Genomic DNA, 26133 nt, shown 5'->3' on the forward strand with positions numbered 1-26133 from the left:
TTTAAATATATTTGAAATTCTCTGTTTAAAAAAGCTTTACTCTGAAGATCTTTTTAGTGCAAACCATAGTTTTAGGCCATAAAAATTTTGATGTGCACTCTTGGGTATAAATGTTACAACAACGTTTAATATTTGAAAATAAAGAAATTATGATGTAAATATTAGTATTGTAATTTTACAGTTGTACTAAAAAAATCTTCATTTTCAAACATTAAACATCAAACCTGTACTTTGAAAGCTTCACTATCAAACACCACATACATTTTATTTTGATATATTACACGGTCATACTTTCTGTAAAATATTTGGACTGCAAATTTAATGACACTCTATCTTAGAAAAGAGAGATACACTTGTAAATCTGACCAGCTCATTTGGAAACAAAGTTTGTTTAATTGCATTTATTTGCAGGTTAAACTTTTGGCTTTTAACTTTCCAATAGTTCTAAACAGTCTCTAAATTTCTCTTTTTAAATAATTTACAACCTCAGTTTCTGCACAGATGTGATCATATGCTGTATAATAAGTATAAAATTAATTTTCTTTACTATTCTTCTTTAAAATAAAAAGTTTTAGGTTTTATTTAGAAAGGAAATCCCGTAAATTAATGTGACTTATCTAATGCCGTTTTCTGTATAATTGTTAGAATTTTAATGCTCCCATAATGATCAAGCGATGTCACTTATCCTCCAATGACCTATCAGTGCTTGTTTATATCTTTCAAATGATCGTTCCCTCATTTGTTTGTGTTTGTTTATGGGTCGAAGATCGCCTTGGGGTCTATTGAGGTGAACAGCGCTGACATGTGTCAATCTTTAACAGTCACTTTAAAGGTGGTAGGCATGAATCCCTCAGATATTCTATCACACCATTGGCTGTCTCCAAAATCAAAAGCCACTTATTATGCAAGCTGTCCAAATCCATTTGATTCCTTCCTTTGCTAATATGGAGCTGTCACTCTCTATCAAACCCTGATATTTATATTTACCGTTCTACACTATGAAACTCTGCATCCCTGTCACAGGGGAGCTGAATTGGAGAGTCCCAAAAAACCATGAATCCATAAAGGCACTTGAGAAACATTCTGACAAGCTGTGAAGACTTGAAATTTTTATGGGTTTGATAAACATGTTTTGTTATCAGGGGATTTGAATGCATATTTTTTAAGCAGACATGGAAGAGAGTCGATACTTCAGGCCTGTTTGGAGGTCTCAACCTTTAAAAATCAACATGGGGTAACGTATCTCTTGATGTCCTCGCACGAAACGATCAAATGCCAACATGGCTTAAAAGTGCTCAGCAGGCAGTATGCTAAACATAGCGAGGGTCTGCCTTCATCTAGATTTGGCTGGCGAACGAGCGCGTTTCCCTGTCTGCCGCAGATGGAAGGGGGAATTGAGATCTCCTCCATATTAGTGATGCATTGTTTTAATCCCATTTGTAATGCCTATCAAACGGCATGAGCTTTCTCAAACACTAGGCTAATTTGGAAAACAAATATGTGGTGGCCTTGTCATTTGATTAGTGCTGGTTTTGTTAGGCTTCCTTATTACCCTAATTAGCTCTTTGTAAGTATGAGATATCTGCCCTAGGGATGTGGCCAGTAGAGAGACTGACCTCCTACTCGACTGACCCTGTGCCAGCTAAATGATTCCTAGCAGATGTAGATGCCAACTGCATACAAAATATACGTGTATATATATATATATATATATATATATATACATATATATATATATATATATATATATATATATATATATATATATATATATATATATATATATATATATATATATATATATATATATATATATATATATATATATATATATATTAATGATATGACCACTTCTCTAATTTTTTTTTTTTTTTTTTTTACAATCAAGTGTCCAGTTATAGCTAAATTAGCTTATCATCATTCATCATTCATAATGATATGACCACTTCTCTAAATGTAGACAGCCATCCAGTGTGCCTCCCCCCCGTGTCAGATAATATAAAGAGACAGTTTGAGATTGTTATCTGCAATAAACGCTGAATTGCCGGGTGAGCAGATCTAATAGGCAAATGCACTGTAGACTGAGGTTTCCATTACATGAAAATGAAAAGTGACTACAACTGATGGATAACCGTTGTTCTTCATTAATAGCAAAAGCCTGTCCAACAGGTCCAGTCTCACGGTTTTATCTTGTTCCTAAACTGTTTCCTGTCACAGTTCCATTGAGGATGTTGGAGATTAGAGGGCCAGACAATAATGCTCTTGGATATCTTATAAATTGGGGCTTTAGATAAGGAATAATTGAGCATAAGCATTGTCTTCTATGTGTTTGGCTTTTGATAGTGCTGTATCTGCGGTATCTACAGTGACAAAACTATACTGATGACAAGAACAATCCCAATTGACTGAACTTGTAGGCTCCAATGAGAAAGTTCTTATGTGTTGTTAGTCAGTTGTGTTTTCTCTCACTTTTGTCTCTGTGGGATTTACTGGAGGGATAAAGGTCAGGTAAACTTGATGAAATATTAAGAACTCTCTCTGCAACCATTGTTGGCTTCCGTCAGTGTTCAGGAAAATCACCACAACATGCAGCTGGTGAGATGCTGCAAAAAAAAAAGCTGATGTTTAGGACTCTTTTATTGTTGTTCCAAACTTTATTGTAGTAATTGTATTTTAAGGGACTTTTTTGTGTGAATTAAAACATTATATGTAGAGAAATTGACATAACTTGTTACATAACATAACATAAATATGTGTACACAAATTAGATGAAGACTCCAAGTAAATCATAAAAAGATGTTTTGATCTACATGGAGAGGGTTGCCCTTTCATAGGTGCCGCCATGTTAAAATCACATGACCAACTGCATCATGCAGTTATTTATACTGGTATTTGTAGTATGAGAAAAACAGCTTTAGTGTGAACACTGTCAAAAATAATTTTTTTTATACATTTTCCAGACAACAATTTTTATTATTATTATTATTATTGGCCCTCAGTTTATTGGCCCTCATCTAAGCTGAAAGTTTAATGAACTATTATAACTGTTGTTTCAACTCAGAAACGCATGTTGAAAGAACTGCATCACCGAAAATATTGATAATTTTTTTTTTTTTTTTTTTACAGTGAAGCAGCAGATATGAAATACACTACATTCATCCAGGCCAGTAGGTGTCAGTAATAAATTCAGAACCACTGGTACTATTAAGACAGTTAAACTCAAACAAAATCTGACTGAGTGCAGCTATGTGTTTGTTTTAATTGTTTGGTAGAAGAAAATGGCAGTTGAATATGTTAAAATCTTCTTCAGCTCCGGCTGAGATGACAGTGTGGATCGAGAGAAAGCTGGACTTTCACTCATGCTCTGACTGTGCAGACTGGTTTAAACTCTGTCATCCACTTCCAATATTAAACTTTCAGCACTTGGAAGTGCTCCAAAGCAGCCATTTGCTTTTATTAATATGTCAACATGTGGCACGGTGTCAGCCTAGTGGTACTCTCAGATATTTACCCCACACGCTCACAAAACATTTTCAGATCCATAATGCCCACTTGAACTCTTAACAAGACCATGTTTCCAAACAGAGCAGTGTAGGGATGAGGCGATCCCTCGTCTGTGTAATGTTGCATTAGCCCGCTCAACCGTTCAACCAGCTGTGGAAAGCAGAGAGCTAAGTGGGCTCGGCCGGGGTCCTGAGCACAGATGGGGACCTTTAATTTTTAAAGCTGTTATTCGTGTTGCTGAGCTTTCTGCGTATTGTCACGTGCATATGAGAGCGAATTCAGCCCTGCGTCTCACTCCTACCTTTCCTGCAGTATTCACTCAATCCACAGAGAGAAGAAACATCAGCGGCCCTTCTGTGACCTCAGATGGCTTCTGCTGTGAGAGTGTTTGTGGTTTGATATGATGAGAATCGGTCAGATTCAAATTCCTGATGGATTAGTGGATCAGTGTCACACAGACCATTACTGTTTTTATGTACTACATTTAGTCTGTCTGTCCTCCATTCATTCCAATCAAACACCCCATATTTCCATCAGTCCATCACTTTTAAATAATTTATCCATCCCAAACCAATATCTCAACCCTCCCTTTGTTCATCCCATTCTAACACCCCATCTACACCTCATTCATCCTCCACCTAATTCAAACACTCCATCCATCCATCCATCCATCCATCCATCCATTCATCCACCCATCCATCCATCCATCCATCCATCCATCCATCCATCCATCCATCCATCCATCCATCCATCCATCCATCCATCCATCCATCCATCCATCCATCCATCCATCCATCCATCCATCCATCCATCCATCCATCCATCCATCCATCCATCCATCCATCCATCCATCCATCCATCCATCCCTCCCTCCCTCCCCGTTTCTGTGTTTTTTTTTTTTCAGATAGAATTTTTTTTTAACTTATGTTTGCTTTGTTACAAAAAATTGTAAGATATATGCTTAAATTCAACAAAACATTCACCAATGGGATAATATTTAATTTTTAAAAGAAGTATTGTTTTAACAAGTCTCTAAAATAATTTGAGCTAACAAACTATTTTGCTTTAAAAGTAAATATTGTTTCTTCTTCTTTTTGGTAATATTTTTACTGAAAATTAACAACTTTTTTATTTTGTATTTTTTTGCAGTACAAGTGTCTGTGTAAGAGTCCTCATTCCATCATCTGTCCTTTTGAGACACAGGAAGTGTGTGTGTGCGACGTCGTTGTCATGTCAGAGTGCAATGTGGTATCTTGTTTATTCTCAAGTGTCTGCGGCGTTGTTTACGTGTCACTTGAACCTTCAGATCAGGGCCAGCTCTCAGTGTCTGTTGCAACACATGACCTGCCATGTCATTGCTTGACAACACAGCAAAGCCTGACAAATTGTCACAGGCCATTAAGATGGCTTCCATGAAAATAGCAGCGCCAGGAGATGGAGAAGATAAAATGAGATCCGTGTTCTACCTGAAATGTCATCCTGTGTGGCCTTCATGTTCTGATCACCGTTAGAAAAGCCCTTTCATATCACATTGTTTTCAGATTCCTTTCACATTCATATGCTCACACACTTGCTCACAGGCCTGCTGAGTATTTGTAAGTGTCACTGTGAAGTCTGGCAGTAGGAAGGTGGCAGTAACTCAAGCTCATGTCTACAAACACATGGACTTAGCTGTTTGATTAGTCAGCGGGTAGATGCTTTATTTCTGCACTGTCTCCCTTAGGATAACTGACCACTTCAACAGTAAATTTATCTTTTACTTAGGAGCTGACAAAAAAAAATTACTGTAATGGTATTAATGGTAATTATGATACTATGCTAGTGAATCCTCATATATTCATAGTACATATATTCATAAAGTTTGTTACATTATTTACATTATTTACCTTTTTTTCTGAAGTTCTGATCATTTAATTTGTAAAGAAAACATACAATACCATTCAAATGTTTGGGATCTATATACTGTAAGTCTACATACTCAGCGATGCTGCATTTATTTGATAAAAATTAGTGTACAGTATACAACAGTAATATTCCTTCAATTTAAATAACTTTTCTATTTTAACATATTTTAAAGTTTAATTTATACTTCTAATGGCAAAGCTGAAATTTCAGCAGCCATTTCTCTAATATGCTGATTTGGTGCTCCTATAGCATTTCTTGCTATTATCAATGTTGAAAATAGTTGTGCTGCTATTTTTTTTTTTTGGTGGAAACCATAATACATTTTTTAGGGTTCTTGATGAATAAAAAGTTCAAAAGAATAGCATTCATTCAGGTTTACTTTTGAGCAATTTAATGTAATTTGTTCGAAAAAGGACACTTAGAAACTCCAAAAGGACACCAAAGAACCAACTGATATAAGGAACCCATATAAGCTCACATAAAATAAAAAAATCTGAATTTTCTAGTATAAGTACAGTGCAACAGCAAAGAGCTTTTTTACATTTTAGAGAAATCAAGTTGCAATACCGAACAGGACCACATAAAAATGAAAAAAAAAAAAAAAAAACTAAACCAACTGACGGCTGACTGCATATATCTATATGTACAGTACACGGACCCATTCAGAAAAACTAAACACAGCAACATACACATGACAAATCAAAACATTATTGTGAATGTGCGTGGAAACAACCTGAATATACGGAAATGTCTGTGCTGTGCATAAATACAATGTGCGATCAGTGCGTCAAGTGCACTCATACACGCATTAATTTAACAGACTCATGTGTGATGAAGTTCACAACACAGGTTCGGGAGGAGCCTAATCAACCAGTCCTGCCAATCATTGTTTCGACTGTATATAAGCAGCAGTCATTGTTTCGTCCAAGCGACTATTCTTCCGCAATCTCTCCACCACCCCTTCTCCTCCTTTAAATCCCTTCTCTTTCATCCACACTGTATCATCATAGGGGGGTTTCATACTCCGAGCTGAGCCTCGGGTTTCGAGCCTCCTTCATGGACAGCAAGCCAAGTTCATTTTACCATTACCTGGCAGGGCTGAATGAGCAGGCGAACTCGTGAACTTACTGTACGACTCCTGCACACCACCACAATCGTCTTTAATTTGATTGCAGTCTCAATTCATCAAAACTCTACTAGCGAGACCGGTTATCCAGTCGAGAAACCATAGTTTGTGTCCCATCTGGCCCTACAGCGGTGGGATGTGTTGACAAATCTGTTCAGTCTGTAGCTACTTCACACAGCGCAACGTGTGAGAGCTCGCACTCTTCAGAGACAATCACAGAATATGACAGCTTGTGTATTAAAGTCAAACACACTGGAATGAACAATTCACTGAAAACGTAAGTCTCTGTTCTCTCTGGAATCTCTGATATAATCAGCCTGGTTTCCTTTATATTAGTGCTGTTTTGGACGGATTGTTTGAATGCTTTCGCTTCCTGGATCATTGGACTGAAAGCTTTCCCAGCTAAAAATTATCTGATTGCAAGCAGAGAAGCAAAATTGGGTTTAAGGGTTAGAATAGAAAATGTGCTTCAGTAATTTTGCGCTAACTGTGTTAAATTATTTTTACGTGTTAAGGATTGTAAAATTAATCGCATGCATTAAAGCGTTAACGATGACAGCGCTAATATATTGATGCAAAATTTAATCCAATTCAGACGGTCAAGGTGTAATAATAGGTAAATTTATTAAAAAGAATATAGAGAACAGAAACCACAAATCATAACTTGGAAATAAAGTTCTGGATAATAGTAACAACCTTCAAATATAGAAAATGTAAATCCAATGTTAGTACATTTTTAATAACAATCCATTTATGATGGATTGAACCCAACCAGTATTAATCAAAACATTAATACAATTGTAATTAAAACATAAACAATTCTAATAAACTATTCTGTTCTAATCAAAAGTACCAAAATATTAATTATTAAAATATTAAAATATCAAAGTATCAGAGTATCAAAGTATCTGAATTTCAAGGTATCTGAATTTGAATAAAAACCTGTAAGAGTTCTAAGTCTGAGTCTAAGAGTTGTCGAGTGAAGCCAAAGAAGAGGAAGTGAGCTGGAAAAGATAGAGAGACCAGAGTCTCAGAAAGTCAAAACCCAACCCTATTCTATTTTGCAGAGTCTATCTTATATACTGTTGTTCTAGACATAAGTCGTCATCTGGCTATCACTAATAACACCTGACCTTTAAAAATAGTCTAGTCAATGTCTCGATTTTGGACTTCTTCCTCTTTTAGATTCAAAGTATCATACAGATAATTCTAAGAAATATTGATACAAAAGAACAATACGTGCAGTTCAACTTCATATGCAAAACAGACTCAGCTGACTACGCAGTTAGAAATACTGTGAAATTACATATGAAATATACCATAAAGTTTACCAAAAACATTTTGAATATAAAGATGAAACCTGTTAATATATATGAGACAGATCATTACCATGAAATATAATTTTTTTAACTTTTGAAATGAAACTTATCATTATGAATAGAACACATTCTGAGTACGTGACTTCTCAGAATCTCTCAACAACACTTGGGTTTAATTTAAATACATGGACTTCTCAGAATCTCTATCAGCATGTGGATTTCTTAGAATCTCCACACACCAATCCCCCACTCGAGTCTTATCAAAAGACTCGCCACAACCTTTTCCTTAAATCAAAATCAAAAATACAGAGTAATTCAAAAGGAAAAATACATGATGCATACATGAAAATATAGAAAATCAATAAAACAATTTCAGATAGATAGTACTGTAGATACCTCTCTAACCCCAGCTACCTTAAAATTTACAAAGATCTTCACCAAGATGGCCAGACGAGAACTCCTAAGGAAATTCGACCCCTGGCGTCCCCTGGACTTTTGCTGGGTTGAGGACTTACCACAGCCTTCCATCTTTCTCAACTCTAAACTCTATCATCGTTCTTTCTCTTCTTGCCCTTGGCAGGTAGTAGTTTAATAAAAATGCCCTTATGGTACCATGTCGTTAATTTCCAAACTTTCGTTGATCGTTTTCAACATCTCATACCTTCCCTTAACCTTCACCTGCAAGGTATAGATTTCCTCATCATTACTGGTATAAATGGGAGAATAAAAATATCTTTTGATCTATATGTAAATCTATATATATCAGCTGGTAGACTTTAGCACAGGTCTCTCAGATGACGTAGAATTAGTTAAAGAGTGATATTATGATGATGCGATGAAACACTGATGTCCAGCCAGGAGCACAGCAACCACTCCCAGAATGTCAATGAGCTGCACTGTTGCAGAAGTCACATCAAAGAGTCACCCTTAGAACCAGTCGCAGAATGCACAATAACCCTTTAAAAACAAACAATAGTACCATCAAAAAATAAAGAATAAAAACAGCAGAAATTTTTGGATAAAAACACAACACACACAACGACACATAGACAACCAAACAGGACAACACCAATACACACAAAAATAAACACCATGGTTTTCAGTCTCTCTTTTTTTTTTTTTTTTTTTTTTTTTTTTTAAACACAATAGGTCCAGATGGAATCATAGTTGAGAACCTAAAGAGAGGAAACAATTAGTCATTGTTCTTCCTTAGCAGCCATTCCTTGGATATAAAATACTGCACCTGTTGGACTAAATCACATTAGAAAGAGAGTTAGTATCAGCAAGCGGCGACAGAGGCTTCACTTGTGCAAGATGCATCCATCGAGTCAGCCCTGGCTCGATTTCAACAAGAAGAGATGTTGGAGTAGTCAACAACACCGAAGAAGGACCACCCTCATACCTGGAGGACATTGGTCCTAAGTTCCCTATTTTCTGTATCATTACCTCATCCCCCACTTGTACGGGGTTTTTAGCCTTTACATTGAATAAAGTGTTTTAAGATCTCCAGCATGTTGAGCACCGAGGGCACTCAAATGGGCATTCTTCAATGCGCACGTGAGTACTTTAAGATACTCCTGTAAAGTGTCCTTCAATGGACCCAAAGGACCTACGAGCAATAATGGAGCTGTAGGGGAATGTACAGTTAAAACCCAAAGACCTTTTAGAAAGAAATTTGACTTATTTGTATTTTTCTTTTTATATGTCTTATACAACTACGATGAATTTTGGTTAATTTATTATACCGTAAAATAAATTAATTGCCATAAACATATATTATTCTCTGGAAGCCGGGCTAAATGAATAATCACTGTTATCGCATTCCTGACATAGGTCAGACCCTCAGTCACCTCACAGATACCAAATACAGACATTACTTATAACCTAAATCCCAGTAAAAATACCCATATTTTATGAAAATTTATCATTCCCGAACCATGGTGCAATGAGAGGGACTGAAAATCCAATATACCCTTTCAGAGCATCTGGAAATTTTATAACGAGGGCTAATACATATTTGTACCCACGATCAGAAGGTAACGAAATAAAATCCAATTGTAAATGTGTGAATGGTCCTAGCGGGCGAGGACTGTGACCAGTTGGGATTTTACCTTTTCCAAATTATGGCTTCGGTTTGCAAACAGTGGATACATCTGGACAGTCTATCCTTCACAGTTTGTAACATCTCTGACCAAAACCATGTTTGTTGTAACATAGCATGTGTTTTCTAAACCCCTTGGTGTGCAATGCTGTGGTACAAATCAATTAGTTCAGTTTGATATCCGCTAGGCGGAATGACTTTGTCATTCAGGGCATAAACCCCTTCTTCAGTTAAGGTAGCTCCTAATTTCTGACACATTTCATGATCCTCAGTTGTGTACAATTTAGATAAAATTTCTGAACCCGTGCAATCAGGATGAACAGGGAAAATAACAGCTACTTCCTCAAGTGCCACACCCTTTGCAGCCTCTCTCGCAGCCTTACCAGCTAGAGAGTTTCCTTTTGCCAACCAATCATTGAATGTACTGTGACCTGTGACTTTACATACCACGACACTGTTTGGTGGAATTTTCTCACACGTGTCAAGAATTTCTTTAATCACGGTTTGATGACTTATTGGCGTACCTACTGTGGTCAAATAACAACAACGTTTCCAAACAGGGCCATAACTCTGCACTACATTGTGGCTGTATGCGCTATCAGTAAAAATATTTACATTAGTGGAGCTATTTTCACCTGCAGTTAGTTTAAGAGCCAGATTTAAGACAGCTTTCAAAGCATGCAATTCAGCTATCTGAGCACTTCCTCCCCGAAGCGACCCCTCAGCCAAGACCTCGCCCGTCTTCCCCTCCACTATTGCCCAGCCCGTATAGCGCGTGTCACCCTCGTAGAAACTGCTGCTATCCACGAACATGTCCAGAGAATCTGAAAATGGTTCATCTCTGACAAAATGTCCCGTCACAGATAATTACCTCGGCACAGTCATGTGCACTCCCCTCATTCTCCATTAGGGAGGCAGGATTTGTCCAGTTGTCTGCAACAACAGTGAGCTGAGGGTTCATGAGAGCAGTTTCCCATTTTGCACGTCGTTGATTTGAAATCGACTTTATTTTTGTCTCTGCGAGCATGCGTAGAAAACGATGTGGAGAGTGAAGGATCATCTGATTGTAACCGACGATGGCCTCAGTGACCTTCAACACCCACTCAGCACAGTCCAAGGCCATCAAACCAGGCCATCCAAGGCCATCTGTCCATTCATGGAAGAAGGAATAAAAGTTGAATAATACCCAACAATGCCATAACTTTTGTCACCTTTACATTGTCCCAGCACACAGTTATAAGCACTTGGGCCAGCATGTGTCCATACATGGAATGTCTTTGTCATGTCGGGGTGATGTAACGCGGGAGAGGAGAGTAAAGGACTCAGCCATGTCCGCTGTCCACTCCAAAGGGGAAGCACCCGGAAGGCCTCCTTTAAGAGCCTCTGTTAGAGGTTTAGCCAAATCAGAAAAATCAGGGATATACATCCGATTAAAATTAAATAGCCCCATTAATGATCTTAAACCAGTAACTGTGGTTGGCTTATTTAATTGAGTAATGGCTATGACCAGGTCCTGGAAGAGGTCTCTTTCCCTCACGACCTATACCTTGACCTAAAAATGTAACTTCCGATTAAAACAATTGCACCTTTTGTTTGTTCAAGAGGAAACCCGCCTTTTGGAGTATTTTCAACAACCGAGTGAGTCCACTCAAGTGTTGTGCTTTATCTTGAGATGCGAGAAGAATGTCATCACAATATTGAAAGGCAAATCTGTATTGATCTTCTCTTCTGATAGGACAAGACCAAAAGCCATTGGTGATATCTACTGCACTAAAATAGCGATGGTTTGGAGAAATGTCATTGAGGATGGTTGACGGGTTAGCAACAATAGGAGTTATTTTAGGAGTCACAGGATTCAATGCGGTGTAGTCTATAGTTAATCTATAGCTACCATCTGGCTTCTTTTTTTTTCATTCTTTTTCTTTTCACAGGCTGCATAAGTAAGTTCGTTGAGGAAGTACATCTTACCAAAATCCCTGATTCCTGAAGCTGGTTCACAATTTCCTGTGCAGCTCACTCTGCTTCTCTCCGAAGAGGATACTGGAATACTGGAGGATGTACAGGATCTGAAACATTCAAAGTTCAATCCTGCAAAGACCAACATCATGTTTAGAAGTTGACCACAAATTTGGAAATTTTTCAGAAAAATATTGCATCACTGAGGAATCAGTAGACTCCTTTTAATTAGCTGTGATAGCTCCAAGGCTTAATTTAGGAATTCCAGTTTTATTAAACACTGGTATGGGAATTGGTAAATACTGACTAATTAATTGACCCCTAGTCAGCAAAACATCTGCTTCCAATTTACTCAATATATCCATTCCCATTACCATGCCAACTTGGCTTTCTCCAACCCAGAATTGCACCCAAAAAGGCTGTTCAAATGGATATATTATTAGAGAAATCAATAGAGACTTTGTGAAAAGACTGCGACCAGATATACCTTGAAGATGCATTTGTTTGTTTGTTAAACACAAATTAATATCAATTACTGAGATGCAGACCCGGGGCCCACAAGAATATAGCTATCCTGGCTTCCTAGGTTAGACTGTAAAAATGGACGAGGGTCTTCGTGTTCATATAAAATGGAGGCCACTATCTGTCAGTCTGTATTCTCAAAAGCTCTTGTCAGTTTTTCAACCTGCTTCCAGGTCAGCACCCTGCTTCTTTGCACCAGAGTTATTTTAAGCACAATCTCGAGGAAGTGGTTTTGGTGTCCGCTGTTGTTGAAAAGAGGAACTAGGCTTTCTGAAATTTCGCTCAAAATTTCGATCAGGGCACCTGTTTGAGTAGTGACCATCGCACTGGCAATGATAACAGCGAAATGCTGGAGCAGAGGGACCAACCGCAGCAACCAGTCCCTTCTTTTGTTGTTTTGATGTCTTGAGCCCGTGTCCCCCATGCAACAAAAGAAGATCAGTCAATAATTGTTGACAGAGAAGAATGAAACAACTGTGTAAATTTAGCATTCATATTTGACTGCGCAGTGTGGAGCATGACTGGAGAATCTAAGTCAGGCCCCCATCGTGCTGCCACAAATTATTTCAGTGCCTTTGTGAATCACTCAGTGTAATCAACAAATGGTTCATTAGGACCCTGCCTTATCATTGTCACATTAGTGAAAGTCTGAATTCTATTTACAATTATTCGCTGTACTTCAATATGCAGCACTCTGTACTGAGTTGCGTAATCATCTGCATTCGCTGGTGGCTGTAAAGGAGGGGTGAGATTAACAATCTGTCCCGTGTATGTAGACGGGCAGACCTACTCACAAATTGAATACAGATCTTTTATCTTTTACTGCTAGGCGGTTGGCTCTTGCCATTACCCACAAACGATCCCAAAATTCATAATTGGTACTGTTAGATTTCATGAGTGGCAGTGTATTAACAATACTAGTCAAATCTCGCACACCCATAGATCGATAAACCCCCACTTGACCCGCCGCTATCAATTCCTGATCAATTTCACTACAGCGGGGTAATTTTGGACACAGTTTCACATACTCGCCCCACTCATTCTCAGCTTCCTCCAGGTCCCCAGGAGAAATAGCTACAACCTGTATACCACCATTCTCAGAAGCATTCGTCACATGTCTCCCTGCCTTGGCAATCGCTGCTTTCAGTTTTGAAGCTATAGATATCATCAATTTTAGGAACTCTCCCTGTATCTGCTCTTGGCTCCTTAGTTACAATGTCTAATAAATCCCACATATCTTGCGTAGTATCTCTAGTGGCTTGTGCCAGTTTATCCACATAAACTATTCTTCAATTGCAATCTGTTAAAAGACCTTTTGCTTGCACAATCCTCAAACAACACAAAACTCGTGCATATTTATTTTGTTTCTTAGGATCATTATCTTATTATCTTCCTTCATCACCCCCATTCACACGGCCTACGCACCCCATATTTCTTTAAATTCATCTTTAGCCATTTTCTGTTTAATCTTTTCTTTATTTCCGATGCCTAACATCGCTACTTGAGCAGTGAGAGTTACGTTAAGAGCTCCTTTTACATACACATGAGCCATTACTTCGTGTGTTGACACCCCCAACAAAGAAAAAGTTTTATTCAATTCAGATACACTAAATTAAATACACTTAATAAAATTGTTAAATTTGGTGTTCTCTTTACTCTTAATTTGTTTAATTTGATCAGCCGTCTGACAATTATAACAATTATACAGAGTTAAACTTAGTTACAATGTGGTATTCTGCCACAGTCAAACAATTGTCAAAATATATGGATTTAGAATTTAGTCGCAAGGTGGAATTCTGCCAGTTTCAAGACTGCCGAGTCCATCCCAGAGCCTATATCAAAACAGAGAATCGACATACAGATCTGACCAGCACGCTGCAGTAATCCCTGACAGCGCGTGTCTCAAAAACTGTTGGCGCTTCAGTAAACCCTGAAAGCGCCCGCAATACACCTCCGGTAAACCCCGCAAAGTGTACTTGCTACGCAGAATTATCCACACTGTCGGTAAACCCCTTCAGTGAACAACACATTTAATGCCGCAAATCGCCGTTCTCAAACACAGAGTCATTGCGCTCATTCCTCAAACACGGTTAAACCACCGTACCGCCCCAAATTCGTTCTCTTGCTGCAGTCAAGAAAAATGAACGAAATGGGTCCGCAGATATAGCTCTTAGACTCGGCAGGTTTGCACAACAGAAGCCCATAAAGAGAAAGATGAGCAACTCACCTCTCTTTATCTTTCCTTGCGATGCATCAAATATACTTCAAGGATCGATCAGTATCCCAGCGGTGCCTCCATTAACTGATGCAAAATTTAATCCAATTCAGACGGTCAAGGTGTAATAATAGGTAAATTTATTAAAAAGAATATAGAGAACAGAAACCACAAATCATAACTTGGAAATAAAGTTCTGGATAATAGTAACAACCTTCAAATATAGAAAATGTAAATCCAATGTTAGTACATTTTTAATAACAATCCATTTATGATGGATTGAACCCAACCAGTATTAATCAAAACATTAATACAATTGTAATTAAAACATAAACAATTCTAATAAACTATTCTGTTCAAATCAAAAGTACCAAAATATTAAGTATTAAAATATTAAAATATCAAAGTATCAGAGTATCAAAGTATCTGAATTTCAAGGTATCTGAATTTGAATAAAAACCTGTAAGAGTTCTAAGTCTGAGTCTAAGAGTTGTCGAGTGAAGCCAAAGAAGAGGAAGTAAGCTGAAAAGATAGAGAGACCAGAGTCTCAGAAAGTCAAAACCCAACCCTATTCTATTTTGCAGAGTCTATCTTATATACTGTTGTTCTAGACATAAGTCGTCATCTGGCTATCACTAATAACACCTGACCTTTAAAAATAGTCCAGTCAATGTCTCGATTTTGGACTTCTTCCTCTTTTAGATTCAAAGTATCATACAGATAATTCCAAGAAATATTGGTACAAAAGAACAATATGTGCAGTTCAACTTCATATGCAAAACAGACTCAGCTGACTACGCAGTTAGAAATACTGTGAAATTACATATGAAATATACCATAAAGTTTACCAAAAACATTTTGAATATAAAGATGAAACCTGTTAATATATATGAGACAGATCATTACCATGAAATACAAAGATTTTAACTTTTGAAATGAAACTTATCATTATGAATAGAACACATTCTGAGTACGTGACTTCTCAGAATCTCTCAACAACACTTGGGTTTAATTTAAATACATGGACTTCTCAGAATCTCTATCAGCATGTGGATTTCTTAGAATCTCCACACACCAATATATATATATATATATATGTGTACAGTATATATATATATATATATATATACATATATATATATATATATATATATATATATATATGTGTGTGTGTGTATGTTTGAATACTTTTAAAAAATAAAATATACAGTTCAAAGGTGTGCGTGTATGTGTGTGTGTGTATATGTATATATATATATATAATATTTTTTTTCTATATATAATGTATGTATGCAATAATTACAGGTTTATCCTAGTTTATCCTAGGATTACAGCAGGTTTTAATTCTAGATATGACTTTTATTTTGCTCATCTTTCTTTTACAAAACAGCAGAAAGGAAGGTCCCTTTGTACCTATTCCCACTGACATCCTGTGTCTCCATCGGACTGTAGTCTCTTTGATCCACGTTGATCCCCCTGCTCACTGTTTTCTTTCTCACTGAAGAGGTCAGGGTTGAGATAAAGCTGTGCTTTATTCTTCACACACACACTCTCCAGGCATTATAATAGAGTCAGCAGCAGAGGTCAGGAAATATAACACACCTCTGAGTATTTGTGAAGAAACGTGGTGTCTAGATTCCCGTAGTGCATAGTGTCTGCTGTGAAATCATCTTTTTCAACTTTTATCGGAAAGTTCAGGTGTGTTAGAACCGTTACTGTGTGATAATGTCCCCTGTCCTTGCCCTGTTCCCTTTTTACGGCCTTTGATATGTGTGTGTGAGCAGAATGATGGGAAATGAAGAGCTCTGACACAGAAGGATCAATGGGGAAGCTCGGTAAAGAAGTTTTGCCGTGTGGTGGGGCTAGACGATATTAGAACACAATTGTTCGTGGGCTCTTTTGGCTCGTCTCTGGAGGGAAAACGTAAAGCCTGCATCAGTCAGAAGCAGCCAAACAGCGTACACAGCTACAGTTTCAAAAAGCAACAATAGCACCCACAAAAAAGACCAATGACAGAAAAAAATGAAAGCTGTGTTGTGTTGAAATAGTTCAAATAATGTTTCATTCAATTTCAGAATGGTTGCGATAGTAAAACAAGTGCTATTATAGAGTTCAGCCAGTAATAAATTCTTTCTGTCTTTCTCTTTCTCTTTCTCTTTCTCTTTCTCTTTCTCTTTCTCTTTCTCTTTCTCCTTCTCCTTCTCTTTACTTCTGGATTGTACATGATTTGTACAACATGGTGCTATTTTAGCACATATTGTATATACCATGTTAATGAGTCAATGACGAATAATTGATTAAATTCAATTTAAAATACATATGGCAATTTCTTAGAGATCTAATTTTTCTATTTACAGTTTGTTAGTTTCATGATTTTTATCTTTTTCAGGGAAAGGTTAATTATAATGACGCTAAAATTGTAATGTGGCATAGCCAAGTAAAAAGCAATAACACCCTACACTTTTCCCTACACTTTGATTACACGTGAGTGTAGATATCTTATTCTTACTTTATAAATAGCATGAATTAGTAACTTAGAAATATTGTTTTTCTTGTGGAGAAGTGTTATTTTAGTATCATTGATATACTATTAAATATTTGTAATTTTAATATTAGGTAAAGTTTAGGTAATGTTTTAGTAATATTGTGTAATTTTATGTGTTTGTCAATTTTAGTATATATATATTAGTGTTGTGAAACGATTAATTGCGTTCAAAATAAAAGTTTTTGTTTACATAATATATGTATGTGTAATGTGTATATTTATTATTTATACAGTATGTAAACATACACACATACAGTATATATTTTGAAAATATTTACAAATACATTTATATATTTATATTCTTATATTTTATATTATATATAAATATATTTAATATATAAACAACATATTTCTCTTAAATATATACATGCATGTGTATTTCTATATACATAATAAATATACACAGTACACACAAATATATATGTAAACAAAAACTTTTATTTTGGATGTGATTAATGTAAATATAAATACACACACATACAGTATATATTTTAAATATTTACATGTATAAATTTATATATTTATATTCTTATATTTTATCATATATATACATATTATACATGCACATGTGTGTATTTATATATACATAATAAATATAAGCAGTACACACAAATATATTATGTAAACACAAACTTTGGATGCGATTAATCGCAATTAATCGTTTCACAGCAATAATATATAATATATAAAGTTATGCATAAATAATAACACACACACACACACACACACACATATATACACACAACCGTTCAAAAGTTTGGGATCAGTAATGTTTTAATGTTATTTAAAGAAGTCTAAAGAAGGTTATTAAGCAGTGAGTTTTGTTTTTGACATTTGTATCACACTGACATTTTTGACTTTGTGATCAGGATGACCTATCATCTATTTTTTCTAATCATGGTCTATTTTTCCTAAAAGATTCTTCTAAAGAAGAAGGGGTTATTCAAGGAAATCCATCTTGAGTATAATGAGGATTTTGTTAAGGCCCATCGGGGGAGCCAGTTACAACTCGAAATACCATATATCATGTTCATAAGAACCACCTCAACCGTCTAGTTATCTCATTACGCTATACTCTGCAGATAGTTCGCATTACAGGCTAACATTAAACTATTTTGAACTACCAGAGCTATTTTGATCCCTGCATGGCACAGGTTCAGTCATTTGCACCTCAACACCTGTATCAAATCCCAATGCATTTTCAACAAAAATAGCAAACATTTTTATTTATTGGGCTGTTTATTATCGCCACTCACTTGCAGCTCATAACAGGCCATGTAGAACCCATTTACTGTACTATGAATAATTCTTTCAACCAGTCTGCTTTAGAATAATCTTCCACATTTGTAAATAATTATCCAAATAATAATAATCCAAGTAGGGAAGTAAAAGTATGTATTTTGTGTTGGTGCAATTTTTCGAGTCAAAATAGACAGCAGCGGCCCTGCAGCTAAATGCCCAAGCAGGTAAACAACACCGGTTATTTAAATATGTCTGTCTCAGAGACAAGCTGAAAACAAATAAGAGTAAATAAGTTTTTTTTTTAAATGAGTTTGCTAGAGCTGTGGCACAGCAGTTAGCACACACATGCTCCTGAAGTTGTCAATAAATGCATTAGAAGTCATCAATATTGTCAGGTTGTTAATGTTGCTGTTACTACGGCTTTCACCATGTCAGTGAAAGCTGAACTGCTGTCATGTTCTCTGGCAGCTTTCTAAGCTTTGACACAACTAGTACATCCCCAGTTCTTCATTGCATGATGTATTATGGTTTCATTTAAATTGATACATGGGTAGCAACTGGTGGTTATTTGCTTCTAACTATAGAAAAGTGAGTGGCGTATGTGAAGTAAAGGATTATATCAAATTACAGCCTCTTATTTGACACCTTGGCACATCCCAGAGAACTCGAGGAATGATTAGCACCATATTTGGTTTTGTGGGATGCCAAGTCCTGAAACTTTATATTTAAAAATATACACTCTTAAAAGGATAGTTCACCCATCAAACCAAACCTATGTAACGTTGTTTCTTCTAAAAAGAAAAAGAAAAAATGTAAAGGAAAGTCTTGGCCACTCTTGTCAATATAATAGAAGTGGAAGGCAGTCATGTTACAAAATGACAAAAAAGCAAGCATACCAGTATCACAAAAATGGATCATAATGGTGCAATCTTGTTCTCTGAGAAGTTTGTATTTAGTTGTGCTTATGACGTCAAATGTGTTCAAATCACTACTAGAGAAAACAGAGAAAAATAGCTGTGGCAGTTCCTTTTGCTAAAAAGATAGGGAAACTATTACATCCATAATGCACCGGGTTCAATCTGGCTTTCCTTGAGATGTCAAATTAAAGGCACAATATGTAAGATTATTTTTATTAAAATATCCAAAAACCACTAGAACTGGGTTATATATTTTGTTGACTTGTGTACTTACATTATCCCAAATGTTTCCAAAAATGTTTAAATCCAGAGAAATAAGCAATTTTAACAAGTGACACGGACCGTGTCCATAGTGTCATTGTTTCACCTGCCAATGACGTCATATCCCCTCGATTTCCGGTTTTGATGAAAACACCAAAAACGTGTTTAATATGTTGTGAGTTTTATTAGACAGGTGACAACCACACAGAGAAGCATTGTAACATAACTTTCAAATGTATCTAGTATGATAAAATAGCGCTGCTTTATTTTTTCACATCCGCATGACCGGAAGGAGAGGAAGCAGTCAACTGTGGCATAATAAAAGCTCAGCTGCTTTCGAGTCATGTGTCACGCTCATTCAGCGGCCTCGTTTCGCTTCGATGGCTTTCAGCCTCACCCTGCTTCATTCTACTACATTAATAAATCATTATCTCATCCATGAACATGATTTCTGCCCGAGTCCCATCGGATTGCGTCGGCTGTGGGGATGGAGACGACAACTCCCATGATTCCACACTCTTTGTTTATTTTGAATACGCACCATCTAGCGGTGAAAAATTACATATTGTGCCATTAAAGCTGACAAATAAACAGGGACAACTGAGTGCAGGTAACATAGAGTAAGAGTATGCATTGTTCATTTACATGTACTACTGACATTGTAACAATGGCTATAACAACATATATTTCTACAAAATGGCAAAGAATGAATGGGCATAAACTTTGTTTTGTACTCAAATAAAATCTTAAATTGCACCACTCTGTAGTGCCATTCATGTGCACTCAACTTTTGTAAAGAGAGTTAATAACTGAGACTTAATAACTTTTCTTGCATATTCATTAGAGCTGATGTGATGTGTGCACAAATTGTTTCTCTTGAGTTGGAGGTTTCATAATTTGTAGCATCTAGTTCAGAAAAACCATTCTGAATGATTTGTTTACAAAACACATCGATTTGGTTCTCAAGTTTCTCTTCATTTGTCATGACATAATTTGCAAGATTTTCTGATGTAATAATCATATTTGATGGCACTCTGAACTTGTTCTGGTTCTGGTTCTTCCATGCCTGGTGTTTGAAATGCACAGTTTCCTTTGCTAAGTCCACAGCTAAGAACAAAGAGTGGGAGAAGCCGCCACTGCACAGAGCTCTAGGGATGGGAATTTGGTCCCTGATGAAAAGAACCACAATCCACCCATAGCTATGTTATGTATAAAAACAACTAGATTTTTATGCAAGGAATGTAACACTGGAATTCAGACAGTGCTACAATTCCTCACACATTGTGGGCATTCTGGGTGCTATGGGACCTGTGCATCTCAGTGCAATAAAATAATGTGGTCTTGTTGTTGTTTTTTTTTAGATTTCTTGACTCTAGAAAGATGTGGGGTGGCCATAATGATGGTGACCAGCAAGGTCATGTGAGTGCACGAATGGAGACCAGCTTACCCATGGGTACCACCAGTATTTCTGTATCCCAGCAACAGGCTCCTACGAAGTTTGCTCCTGTTGTGGCTCCCAAGCCCAAGTTCAACCCCTATAAACAACCCGGGGATGCAACACACGAGGGAGCTGGTAAGACTTATAGCCTTGACTTTTTCATTATTAGCATTTGTACATATTTGCATATGACCGTGGTCAGAACACATGTACAGGTCTGCAAAATGTGTTTTTCCACTTGAGGATCAGAACTGGGAAACGATGATCGACTTGGAGTCAAAATTCAAAGAAACGGTGAGGCAAATTGAATTGCACAGACTAAAATGTGGCTTTTACATGAAAACTCAAGATGCAAAACTCGCTTGAAATAAGGATGTTACTGAACCACAACTGCATGACACAAGGACTCTTGGTCTGCCTTGCATCATACTAAAAAGTCTCGTCTGGCTCTTTGAAGCTGTCGTCTTGCCAATGACATTTTATTTTGGAGGACAGGTGACCATCTGACCATGAAAGTCCACCACTGGTGGCCATTTATATGCTGGGTCTATCTTAACACTTTAAAAAAAGACACCTGGAAACACACACACACACACACACACACACACACACACACACACACACACACACACACACACACACACACGTCTGTTGGCTTTGTGGTATTTCTACTTTAACTTTTATGACAGTGTATCATTCCTCAATATAACTGACATATGTTTGCCAGCACTACAAAACAACAAAATATATAGACTCACAATATGAACTTAATCCAAGTTCATAAATCAAATGTTCCAGTTCAAAAAACTGGTACAGATATAATGGAATATACCGAATATAGCAAACAAGTCACATGAATGTCTTTTATGACAGAGTTTGCATACAAAACAAACAAAATATAGATCAGTTTCTATAAATTGGCTCCAAAAGATTTGAATGTAACGCACAATTCAAAATATTTGAATGCCTTTACATTTTATTTTTAACTAAATATTAAACCAAGTTCATTTTAAAGAAATATAGCACAAGCTGTCAAAAGGGCATCCAATAGATTTTTTTTTTTTCTTTAGCTAATTTAATGGATTAATGCCTTTGGTTATTCGGTTAAAAAATCTGTTCATTTAGTTATAAAACTCAAGCTATGGTAATTTACGTGAGAGGATTAGTGAGTCTGTTGGTGGTGAATGTGTGAGTTGTTCATATGTAATCGCCTCACACAATGATCTAATCTGAACTCTCTGCTATATAAGAGTAGGTCCATATTGGCTTCGTGCATGTGTGGGGCCACAGGAGTTGAGTGTGTAGGGACTCATTGTTGGCTTATGTCCAGGTGTTCAGTAGCATGTGATGTTCACATTCACTGGAGGTCTTGGGTGGCACATTCCATTAGAGCAACATGGCCCCAGTGTCACTGTTAAGCCCCTGATGGGTGGCAGGTGCCAAGAATGTGTCCATCCGCTGTTCCAACTCCCTCCCCCGTCATATTTCTCTTGCCTCGCTGCTCAGGCTTTTACTGTTCCTCTCATTGTCACTGTCTCCGATGATATTCCTGGAAAAAGAGACTGATTATGATGTATGTGCTTGAGTTTGTTTACATGCCATTACTAGTAATGCTCCCTGACATAAAAATACTGTTGTTTAGGGTGCTTTCACATCTCTAGTTCGGTTCATTTGGTCCGAACCAAGGGCAAACAATTATACACTGTAGCATTTTTCAGCGTTTTTGGTTCCTTTTCACACCACACTGATTGTTCTGGTCCGAACCAGTTGAAACGAACCAAAATGCAGTCACATGACAACATCCACATCACTCATTGGCCATGACGTATTTCCTAAACTGCTTTTCGATTGGTCAGAATTTACGTGCGGGAAAATTCCAACATAAGATGAAAAGCCAGCCAGCAAACAACAAGGAGACAACACAACTATGGAGAGACGACTAAGCGGGCTGGTTTTGTCCCTGGCCATAATCTATTACATTGTTTGTATACACCACAATATGCAAACGATACATTTCTATAATGAAGCGCGGATGCGGCTTGAAAACAACGTTCTAATGCACTGCAAACGGCGAGCGGCATCGCTCGTAACTTCAAGCGGAGGCGTGCATTAATCCACGAGCTGCCATGCTAAAGCGCAAACTGTCAACAAACACAAAAAAAAAAAACTGTCAACAAACACTTCCTCATCCCATAATGCACAACGCAGCTGACTACGGCAGCTGGTTTAGTCCAAAAATGATCAGTACTTTTTGCAGTTGGGTCTGTTCGAGGTCGGATCACATTCTCACCACAAACGTACCGCTCCAGAGTTCGTTTGAAAGCGTACCGAGACCACCTCTTCAAGCAGGTCTCAGTACGCTTGTTTGGTCCACCTTTGGTGCGCACCCGAGTGCGATTGCTGCTTCCACACCTGCCCAAACGAACCGCACCAAAGGGGGAAACGAACTCTGGTACGATTCAACTGAACTAAATGAGGCAGGTGTGAAAGCACCCTTAGTTACATAACATGGTACCAAATTGTTGCTGTATTTGTATTGCCATTAGAGATGTATAGATAATTGGAATATATATATATATATATATATATATATATATATATATATATCCAAGTTGTCCTAAAACCAAAATGCATTCTTGTGTGTGTGTGTATATATATATATATTTTTTTTCTAACCAAAAATAACTTTTATATATATTATAATTTACTGTCACGTTAGTGTAAATGTAATGTATTTAACCTATTTTTTTTTTTTCTATAACTGTTGTGACAATTTACCATAGCACATACTCCTAATTATTATGGTAAATGTATGATAATTAAAAAAAAAGGATGAAATACAAAGGAATCATTATATTGACAACAAAGTGACAATAAAGGCTTTTACATTTTTACTTACAACTTATTTTAGTTTACTACTATGATATTTTTTGCTTTTTTTTAGTTTGGGAGCTGTTTTGCGTGTGTTTAGATGCATTAAAAAGACAATATGAGGATTTCAGATATATCAAAACCTAAATATAAACGTTTCATCAAAATAATGGCAGATCCTTTGAGTACATTGATGCCAGCCAGACAAATAAACCCAACAATCCGTGAGGCTCATATTTACAAGCATACGTGCAGAGTTGCATGAGTTATTGATTACTGATTGCAGACACATGGCCCTTGGGCATTACGTAAATATGGGTGAACTCACATAAATACTCAAAAGTGTTAGTGTGATTTCCTTGCAGTTTCTACCCAGACAGGCATTTTTATGCTCTCTGGACATCAACCAAGTCTTAGCTAACGGCATGCCCTTTGGCAATTTGTTAATTTATTTATTTTTTTCTTAAACAATATTATTGGGAATTTGTTTCTGCAATAAAAAGTGCTCTATTCTTGCATTGATTGGCTGATAGTGGCTCTGACAGATAGGGGTTTCCATGGTTACAGTGTGGGCTTTCTGGACCCTAAAAAGCTTTCTGATTAGAAATGTGAATTTAACTTAATCTCTATGGTGAAAACGTTATTAATTAAGTTATTCTATTTTAGAACATTTCACAGAAAATAAGAAAGATAGAGGACATTGAGGGCTTACTTTATGCTGTAACCCTGCTGCCCTGCTGCTGGTGTGAGAGCGACAGAGACCTGCCTTTGTTTCAGATGAAAAGCGATGATGAGATTATTGGAAGGAGTTCTCACACGTCCGTCCCAGTCAAACAGGCAGCTTTATCTGAGCTCACTTTGTCCCAATTTTGTTTTGCCGTACCGGAGTCGACAGAGAAATGCAACCAACCAATGTGCATATTGGTCATTTTGTGGGTTTGCTGTAAACACCAAGCCATACAATTTAACACATTGTAACTGAATAATACAAAATGCATTTTTATTCAAATTGACATCGCAAAGGTTCCATTTACTCTCTCTCTCTCTCACACACAAAAGTCCCTAGCAGACCACCTGTTTTTCAGTAAATGATGGAGAAAGACTATGGGTAATTTATTCATAATTCAGACCCACATGGGACAGTTAACAAAAGTAAACTCATTTGCAATCTTTGTGGTTTCAGTTTTAAAGATTATAAATATTATAAACACTCATTCATAGAAGTAGGAAGGACTGCAGTTTAGAAGCAAAAACATCAACATCAACACGAGATGTAAGAATATAAGTGCTGGGGAAATATCTTTTTAATTTTGCAACTTTCAAATATCATTTAATTTTTTTCTACCTTTTGTTTAGCAAGGAAGAACATTCCCTGTGCCTTTTGATGTAGTTTAACAATTATAGAACCTGTTCCTTTAGTAATAATATGAAACAATAATTAATGAGTTACTTTGTAGGTAATATTTCATTCCATTTTTTTGCTGACATTATTTTAATTCTGCAATAGTATATCCTTTTTTTTAATGAAAACTTTCTAATCTTATGGTTACACAGAGCTCAGAGAGCACAGAGGAAGAGTTTGTGCACATGCCTGTGTCACGCTAGAAGGGCTCCCGTGGGCATTGCGGTTCACACTTCTGCAAATTTTAGGGTGTTTCTATCTAAACAAGGTGCTTGAAAAACAGTATCAGACCTATATTATCCAATATTTGCCACAGGAAGTGGATGTGTTGTGTAATGTCTCCTTTGTTCTTCTGTGTATTACTGCCAGCTTGCAGCTGCTTATGACAATGTGAAGTCAAGGCTAAGCGACATAAAAACAAACCAGGTGAAATCATGGCTGAACAAGACTGACAGTGACAAACATGTTTTTTTTTATTTTTTTTTATTTATTTGTCAGGTATTAAGTTTCATATGGTTTATTCTGAACAACAGACAGCTGGAATGTTTACCTCAGTTGTTTAATGTTAGCCAGCCAGTACCTTTTGACATTGAGTATGTATTTTCTGGATGGGTATTTTGGAGTGAATTGTTGTATGCTACATTCTGTTCAAGGACCTATTCAAAGCTGATTACGTTATTTATTCATTCAGAACACCTGAATAAAAGTGTTTCTCCAGACACTTTGACTGTTGCTGAAAAAAAGCAAAAAAGCATGCCACTATACAGCTTTATTCATTCAGTTTTGTCATTTAGTATTGACTACATGCT

General features: G+C 36.8%; 1 protein-coding gene across 4 annotated transcripts in view; it reads left to right on the plus strand.

Moving 5' to 3' along the window:
- The window catches only part of LOC109089180 (lipoma-preferred partner homolog), a 199112-nt gene that overhangs the window by 49690 nt on the left and 123289 nt on the right, over positions 1-26133 (plus strand). For all 4 annotated transcript variants that reach the window (XM_042725859.1, XM_042725862.1, XM_042725860.1 and 1 more), the window contains one exon: positions 20975-21186. In XM_042725859.1, the coding sequence (XP_042581793.1) occupies positions 20994-21186 (193 nt within the window). In that variant the 5' untranslated portion in view covers positions 20975-20993. The remainder of the gene's footprint in view (positions 1-20974; positions 21187-26133) is intronic.

This window comes from Cyprinus carpio, chromosome B6 (assembly GCF_018340385.1).
Source record: "Cyprinus carpio isolate SPL01 chromosome B6, ASM1834038v1, whole genome shotgun sequence".
Lineage (NCBI taxonomy): Eukaryota > Metazoa > Chordata > Actinopteri > Cypriniformes > Cyprinidae > Cyprinus > Cyprinus carpio.